An 8,780-nucleotide genomic window follows, 5' to 3' on the forward strand; every position below is an offset into this window, starting at 1 on the left:
AAATAGGGCATTCCCTACTTTTGGCTGACTGAAGAAAATCACCAATGTAATACCCCATATGTGACAAATTTTAATGCTATCTTTACCAGGGAGCATATAATTAAATGCATTTACATGTAAATAAACATGTACAGTGAAGGTGCACAACTATTTTCCGATCCTTTACATTGAATAATACCTTCTCTACAGAGTTAATAGTGTTTTTTGCCTATTGACAGTAACACACAGTCCTTATTACTTCATCTTGATAACCCCACATGGTGTAGGGAGAGTTTGAGTCAAGGGGGTTCCTACACAACTGTATTACTAGTGGGGAATGAGATTTTTTTTTATCATAATTACATGTTTATGCGCATACGTTTCTTTCCCCAATCAACCCTAAAGGCATTGCTGGGACTTGTGAGAACCTTGAATGCAAAAAATTCTGTTTTCTATGAGTCAGGAGTAACCATATCCCTGGCTACTTGGAAAGCTGCTGTCAGTGAACTGAGTTGAATCTTCTCTGAGGTTCCAGCCGCTAGACGGTATCTGAAAACAATTAACACACACTGCAGTAAATGGCTTGAACCCGGGGGTAACATGTGAAGGTGTAGTCTGATCGTCAGGGTGAGTGTAGTCCTGAGAAGGACTGTCGTCGGTGGTAGTGACTGACGTTTCGACAACCTGTGCGGAAGTCATCATCAGAGTCAAGTGAATGATTGTTGTCACTTGACTCTGATGATGACTTCCGCACAGGTTGTCGAAACGTCAGTCACTACCACCGACAACAGTTCTTCTCAGGACTAACACACACTGTTGGACAAATCAGTGACAAGCTATAGTTGATTTCTGTCGTGCTAAACCCAGTTAATCAAAACTTCATAATGTTTAGATCAAACAGAGCCAAAGAGAAGTCCAAGCAATCACATTCAAACAGCCTCGAGTAAGGGGAACAAAAGGTAAAATAGCAGTGGGACACTATATCCTTGTCAATTGAAAATAATGTACAAGTTTCTATGTAGTTATGATAGCTGTTGTGCAGACTTACTCAACATCTGCCATTTTTTCCAACAAGTGAATTCGGATTTTCTGTGGAAAGTTAACTAGAGAAAGAAAAAGTAAAACCTTTAAGTCATGAAAATGTTTGATGAAAAAGAAGCAGGGAATATATAATAAAATGAGAAAGTGCGCTTAGGAGCACAATGTGACAAAGGTTTGAAAGTGATGAATGAGTCTCTTGGAAGATGAATGTGATGATGGTGGTGCACGAATACATGAATGAAGATAAGTTCGAGGTAAGAAAGAAAGAAGAAGAAAGAAAGTCTTAAGCACTCTAAACAACAAACGTGTCTAGTTACAATGATAAAGTTGAGATCGGACGTCAGCATTATCAGGCGCCTCTGGCAGCCGCTTCAGTCCATGTAACGATCTCACCTTCCCTCCCATCCCACCCCAGGGGAGGACATCCACAACACAGTAACCTCGTGCGTGGGAAATTAACGTCTCCTACCCTAACCCTGCAGGAGACGGGGCCTACGGTTTATTCGTCCTTATCCGAGAAGACTAGAATATCTATCCATTTCTTGATATTATAGAAAGGTAGCAAATTCTCCTCACTTATTTTAAGACCATGAGTATTGGTCCGGCCGGGGCTAAAGCTACTAACCTCTATGAACATACAGGTGTACTTCTGTGAGAATGTCTTGAAGTGCAAGTCCTTTCAGAGTTTTGAGTACTGTTATATCTGTTTAATGGTTATGGATTGTACGCAATGTAAGTTTTCTTGGGGTTTCAGGATGTGAGAAAAATCATAGGGCTTCATGTTTTAAAAGACATAAAGACAAACACTTAATATCTGCATGTTTCAAAAAATAACAAAGCACAGTGGGACTTGAGGTGAATCAGTATCAGTGAGATAAAGCATTACAACAGACTCAAAACCAATGTTTGACAATGATTTCTATACACTTTGCCAAAATTTCCAATTTTTGATAGATTAATTCAGTTCACATAAAGGAAAGTTTGATTATTAATTGTTTGGTAAATTTAAATTTTGATTTAATGACTCATTCATCAGACTAGAAGGGTAAAATTTTACAAATGTTTCACTTAACTGTTTTCACTTAAGTTCCCATTGAATCCTTGTAACATTTTCTTTGTTTCATTGAGTGACCTCTACACTTTCTTAAAGGTTTTGGTTTTATAAAACTCAAACAAAAATGGGCTCTTATCACATATAAACTATCAAACAATCTTAAATTTCATTTATGGTGATTGACCGTTGACAGAGAACCTTTTGCCTTAGCTCTTCCCATTACAGCAAACTTTGTTTGGTAGTCCTTTTCTTGACCTTGCAAAAAAGTACCTAGAAAGAACGACTTTATTTGGGAACCAATTGCTCCATAAAACACCTACTATAGAACACAAAACAAAGAAATGAATTGCATTCCAGAGGATACTACTATAGGCAGTATTGAAGTCCTCATTTAGCATCCACTCTACTATGTTAGCAATGTCTGATCTCAGAGGTTGTCCTGTACAAGTGTAAACATTCACTTCATCAACAGTGCTAAAAGCCATGGAGGTGCTCTGAAAGGAGACAAATAAAATAGGTTACCATTATTGAACAGTCCTTAGTACTTGAATGAAAAGGGGCCAGAGATGCTAGTAAGACTCAAAAGAGCTGTGCACCAACCTGAAGAATGTTTAAAGCTTTTCTCATGTCACCGTTTGCCAGTCTGATCAGGCTTTTCATTCCGTCATCAGAAACTTGCACTCTGAAAACAAACCCCATGGTATGTATGTATAAAAATACCCACCGAAAGAGGACCATAAACTCTAGTTAAATTGAGCTATAAGTCCATTTTTTTATATATACAACTGATAATTGATTATGTTAATATTAAAATCAGACATCAGAAAATGCACATCTCAGCTAGGTTCTGGGAAATCAGCTATAGAGTTTATGAGGATAAACCTACTAAGAATCAAAGTATGTCTTAATTTACACTGAACTTTGAAATCTGAAAATTAATCTATTGTGTTATTCAGGGCTCTAAGAACCTTACCCTTCAGTTTTGATGACATGTTCCAATCTACTCTTCATCTGTTCATTATCAAGAGGTCCAAATCTAAACCTTGTACAACGAGACTGGAGAGCTGGAATAATCTTTGTCAGGTAATTACAGATCAAACAGAATCTGGTGTTCTCTGTAAATTTCTCCATTACTGCAAAGAACAATGGAAAGAGGCCAAACTTACAATACAGCAAGTGATTACAATGACTGTGGATACAAGTTCTGTTACTGTATCTGGTCAAAGGAAAATTTTTGTGCCTCGAAAACGCAGACCTTGAAAAGTTTGTTTTCGACATTTGGTTATGTTAAAAAAGGATTTTTTATAGGAGAACATTTAAAACAGCTGCAATTTTTCAAGGTCTGCATTTTCAAGAAACCTCGAGGGGTGTCTCGAAAATGCAGACCTCGAAAAATTTGTTTTTGACATTCAAAGAGAACCGCGGTTGTGAAGCGATTTTTTTTCAGCGAGGGTGAAGGAGACAAAGACGTTACAAAATTTGCGGCATCTAGTGAAGGTTGCTGTTTGTCCTAAAGTGGTTGCAAGAATGATGTAATACGAGTGTTTTGATTTCCTGCCATTCAGTCTTAATGTTTAGGTTTCATATCTCCTCGAATTTTTGCATTGCCTCGATAGAATACAAGCAGGCAAAGCCTTTCAACATTTTTTACCGGTTTTTCCCACGACAGCAATTGCTATCGCCGAGGGACTTGAATTTTTGCATTCAAGGTATGTGGTACACCGTGACTTGAAACAAGGGAATGTCTATTTAAGGAGCTATATATGGTTTTGTTCCACGCTCATGTTGGATGTCTGGGCATGAATTATCAAAGTAAGTATTATTGAAGTAACCAAGAGTGACTTTCACCAAAATTTGTTAGTTTGCAGACCACTGGCTCAATATGAAACAAATCTTCAAATTGATCTTTGCTGACTTCCGGTCATGCGTAATGCTTGTTACTGACCAAGTCTTCCTCACCGAAAAACTGCTTCACAACCATGGTTCTCTTCAAAATGTCGAAAACAGAGACACCCAAAATTTTTCACAACTTTTAAAAGGTGAGCTTTTACTTGGGAAATTGCTAATTCTTCATGGGAGAAAGAAAAATGCTGATGCTTTAAAAGAAAATGAGCAAAGAAGAACACAAAAAATTCAGGGAATAGAATGGGTAAAGGTGCCAATTGTGAACTGTTAGCAACAGATGGAAGGTAAAAGCAGTCCACTTTGCCTCAAGCAAATTATATGTAAAGGGGAAACCACTGACAATGAAACTACAATATATATATCTTATTAGATGTTTTGTTGCCTAGTATCGCTGAGTATTTTTACGAGTTGTGCCGTATTCTGAAAAGCCCATAGGGCGAGTCAAAATACAAATAACAGGTAAAAATACTCAGCAATACTACACAACTAAACGTCTAATAAGTTATTTACTATCCAACACGCCAAACTGTTATTTCAGTGCGGGCGAATTTCGCAGAAGTTTATTTACGTGGAGTGCATGACAGAAGTATGTGAAGTGGAACAGAATTGGCGTGCTGTCGTGTTGCTGTTTCTATTTTCTTCAATAAATGAAGAAATTTCCTGGTCATCTAGCTGTTTTTCTTTGTTCAATTCATCTAATAAACTTGGATCTGTATTTGCCAGCCACTCTGACTCTTCGTCGTCGGAAATGTGATTCAAATTGTCCGCCATTTTTCTTTTCGTAACTACAATCCAATTCTTCGCTTGAGCGATGTGAGAAAACCTGTTTAACCGGTACTCTAGAGTACAAATAACGCGGGATATTTGTACTCGTCTATGACGTTATTTGTACTCTATTAAGTGTAGTTGGATAATAAAACACGATATAATTCTACTGGTTTCTTTCACGTGAAGTCTTCAGACTTTTTAATTTGCACACTTTTTCTAACACAAAATTATAATTACATTATCTAATGAAAATGTTTAATAATAACCACAATGTAATCAACTTAATGAACTGAGAGGGCAAGCGTCCTGAAATAAGAATCCAAGATAAGAATCCACCAAACAAATGACTGCGTTTAACAAGTAGTACCTCTTCGTAAGGCATTCTGCGCATCCTGAGTCATAGCATCTGCTTCATCCAAAATTACAATTTTAAAACCAGATCTGCAATACAGAACAAGTCATGGTGCTAAAGAATTTAACTATGATTATTGAACTTCTAATACTATTCAACACATATTAATAGATATCCTTTACAAAACTTCACTCACTTAAAAATTGTTCTTGTACTTGCAAAGTTTAAGACCGCCCCTCGAACAATACCAATACCTCTATCATCTGAAGCATTCAGCTGAAAATAGAAGATTGCATTATTCATGTTGCTGAGATTTAAAAAACAGAAAGCTTTATGAACCCTCCCTGTTTCCTATTATATAAATTTCAATCCACAAATTTTGTTAAAATTAATATAAATGAAAACATTTTAATTTCAAGTCCCGCAGGTAATTCACATAACAGCTCTTGTCTACCAAAATAGCAACTTGAAACTGTTTGAGAAAAAATAAAGTTTTTTATATCAAATTGGAAAAACTATAAGAAGTAACTGATCACCTCTAGCATATATAGCATTTTCCTTCATTACTTTTTCCTACCTCAAGAACCATAGAGTTAAACTCTCGTGCAGAGTAGATCTGTTTAGCAACAGCTAATATAGTTGAGGTCTTCCCAGTTCCAGGTGGACCATAGAATAAAAGATGGGGCAATCGATCTTCCTCAATAAATCTTTTGACTGCAAACAGTTGAAAGAAAAATAATTTTATTGACAGTACCCGTGTCTGAGTGTAGCCTGAATTATGCATCTTACTTTTTACGTTAAATTACACAACAATCTTTGAATGAACAGACAATGGCAAAAAGCTGACATTTTGCCTGCTGAAAGGTGATAGTCTTTAACATTTCAACTCCCAAGATCTGACTGTTAATTCTCCTCTCTAGCTACTAAACATTTCCTTGTAAATTAGTTACACGAATTTGGTGTTAGCTCAAGATATCAAATTCTATTGGATAAGTTTTAGTATTCTCATGACTTTTTCTCCGGACAATGGATGGATAATTGAGGGAGAAGTTATAGGTAAATTACTTTTAGAAGTTAAAGGGTTAATCCACCATCCCATTGTAATAATTATGTAATTACTGTAATAATAAGTAATATATGACGACTTCAGCATGGACAAAGTGTGTACTTCTGCGAACCCCACTAAAGTGGGGTTCATGCATATGTATGAGCTCTGTCACCTAGAAACGCGTGACGTATTTTATGTCACGTTCCACTGGGAGTCTTTGATGGAAGCTGTTTAGGAAAACCAGTTTGGATGCAGTTGGAGAAACTAAGGATAGATCGAGAAATTTGAGCAAACTAAGTTAAATCTGGAAAGCTTTGTTTGCTAAGTGGAAGCGTGTTACAGTTCAACGAGCAGTTTAGTAAATGGTTTGATCTCTGAAACTCATAAAGATTTCGTCCGTGAAAGATTAAGCAAATTCACGCCTGAATAAAAGCAAACCATAATTTGAGCTTTTTGTTTACAAAAGCTTTGGTGCTGTTTAGAGGTAAAAGTGGTCTTCCTAAAGCGTTGACATTGTTCACTGAAGGAAATTTGATGTAGGTAAGGGGTGCTTATTTACTAGTCTTTTTTATTTTGATATCTCGTACCGTTTGTCCTGATTTAGAGCATAATTCCATTTTGTTCTTGTAGCCGAACGTAAAGAAATGAACTGAATGTTTCATCCCTGATCTCTCATGGATCCCCGACGCGGCGATTTCACTCTGCATTCCAGCCGTCAAAGGACATGATCGCAAAATGATCGTTCACTTCTTTAACAGTGCATGCACACCAAACTCCTTCATTGACTGCTTCAGCTTTGAAGCCAACAGTTTTTGAGAGCGATATCTCATTTTTCGTCAACTGTGCCTTTTGCTCAAGCGATCAGAACAGGTTTGCGATTGAGAGCCAGTCAACTTGTTTTGATGAATCTGCAATCAGTTGTGAGGACACTAAAGGGTGTCCAGTATATATTGGGAATTCTAGCCCCTCGTCGCGCATGTGTCGATTAAAACCGGAATACTTAATGAAATACACACTTTGTCCATGTTGAAGTCATAATGTTGACAGTGATTTTTCTTAGAAACAGAAAAAATGGCTTCATATATTTGCAAATATTGCCTCACCACTTCACAGTTCTATTATGAACCAACATAATAACCAGCTCCCAGTTGGCTTGTTCGCTCAGTTGGTAGAACACTACTCCATTATTGCAGAGGTCATGGGTTCAAATCCCACACAGGTCTGAATTCTTTTTCAGGCTTTAATTTTACCACTGCTCAAGTAGTGTTCATCACTGTGAAGATTGCTCTCACGAATACTCATTTCTTTAACTGCAGTTTACATATATGACCTTCATATATTCACAAACAGAAATCTTAGCTATTTAAAAATGTAACAGTAAAGCCTTCCATGTGGTTCTAGTCACAACGTGAGGGAGGATAGCTTACTTGTTGTGATGATATCTCTGTGAGAGATTAGATCTTCTAAGCTGTTGGGTCTGTACTTTTCGACCCTGTAAAGAAATTTTGAATTGAACGCATATATTCAAAACTCTGTTGTAACTTCAAAGACTGTCACAACGTGATGCAGGAGTAATGAACTCCATTCCTCTCTAAAATATGAATTCTGAGTTAAAAACAGTGTCTTTAACTCAAATTGAAAGATTTCTTCATAAGTATAGTGTCCCTCTTAATTCATGGTATAAAACCCACTGTATAAATAGCACTATCGATCAAGGGAATGGAAATAAGCGAGACAAGTTGGACCTACAGACACACGACGATCTACTTCATTTCTCATCTTACCAGGGAAGATTTCGCTTCTGCTCAGGAACGACCATTTTATCCAAATCGGAGTTGTTTGCTTTTTTGCAAGCCTCGTGGGCATGAAATAAAATTCTGGAAGCTAACTTTTATAATATGCACGCTTCTTATGATATTTAGGTGTTTCAAGAAGATACAGACCACCTGACGCGGTGTAAATGAAGGTGAGTAGATAATTAACTGTCAGTGGAACTCGGCCTTTGCTCAGTCCGCCATGTTTGGTTTTCCACTAGTTTCGCGCCAAATTTATCACGCGTGTCCAAAGTAATTCTTACCGCTGACTGGAAGAGTTGCGTTGAATTCATAACTACTGACAACTGGGAGCCTTTGAATCGTGTGGAATAGTAACAGGTTTTCTTTCCTTTTTTAAGATTTAAACGGCGAAATTTAAAGGCTTTTAAATTCGAATTGATGAGTCAGATAACTATCAATAAGGCCATGGCAAGAGAAAAGTGAAGTTCGAAAGATATGGTGTCATCATGAGATTAAGGACCCCGTTCGATTTTTGGCCTTAGCGGAGATGCCCTTCTCAACAGGATATGTAATTTTATTACTGAGTCTTTTACATAGGGCGTCACTGTGGACAAGAAGCTTTGGGCAGCATATGAACGAGGTGTTAAGCGGCTTACATGTTAGTTACCAGCCTGTTTTAAATCTAATTTCGATAAGTCAATGGGGATTATTTTACCACAATGACAGCAAGTAACGATCAAAATTATGTTGTTGTTTTTTTTTTAAAGATAGAATCATCCTGACAACTGGTCAACGACTTCAGTCAGTCTAGTCTAGGGTGACTTGATCACGCTCACAGGGGACTGGAAGTGGTAACTT

General features: G+C 37.2%; 1 protein-coding gene and 1 long non-coding RNA gene across 2 annotated transcripts; both read right to left on the minus strand.

The window, feature by feature from the left end:
• Positions 1-57: 57 nt before the first annotated feature.
• On the minus strand, positions 58-8,187 carry LOC111327647 (replication factor C subunit 5). The gene is made up of 11 exons (XM_022931876.2): positions 7,932-8,187; positions 7,575-7,639; positions 5,677-5,813; positions 5,296-5,375; positions 5,115-5,188; positions 3,048-3,207; positions 2,675-2,756; positions 2,439-2,568; positions 1,646-1,723; positions 1,028-1,082; positions 58-528 (listed from the first exon to the last, which is right to left on the minus strand). The coding sequence occupies exons 1-11, from the start codon at positions 7,964-7,966 to the stop codon at positions 432-434; spliced, it is 993 nt and encodes a 330-aa protein (XP_022787611.2). The 5' UTR covers positions 7,967-8,187; the 3' UTR covers positions 58-431.
• Positions 5,824-7,560, minus strand: LOC148717835 (uncharacterized). Its single transcript, XR_015994471.1, has 2 exons — positions 6,735-7,560; positions 5,824-6,411 (listed from the first exon to the last, which is right to left on the minus strand). It is a non-coding gene; the product is annotated as an uncharacterized LOC148717835 (long non-coding RNA).
• Positions 8,188-8,780: the final 593 nt, after the last annotated feature.

This window comes from Stylophora pistillata, chromosome 13, assembly GCF_964205215.1.
Source record: "Stylophora pistillata chromosome 13, jaStyPist1.2, whole genome shotgun sequence".
In the NCBI taxonomy this organism is placed as follows: Eukaryota; Metazoa; Cnidaria; class Anthozoa; order Scleractinia; family Pocilloporidae; genus Stylophora; species Stylophora pistillata.

Bases quoted from the DNA above. Each gene is read 5' to 3' on its own strand.
- LOC111327647 (XM_022931876.2), bottom strand. From the start codon at position 7,966: ATGGTCGTTCCTGAGCAGAAGCGAAATCTTCCCTG. The intron at 5,814-7,574 runs GTAAGCTATCCT...AACTGTTTGCAG, and splicing joins CAGAGATATCATCACAACAA to TCAAAAGATTTATTGAGGAA. The intron at 1,724-2,438 runs GTATCCTCTGGA...ACCATTAAACAG, and splicing joins CTTCAATACTGCCTATAGTA to ATATAACAGTACTCAAAACT.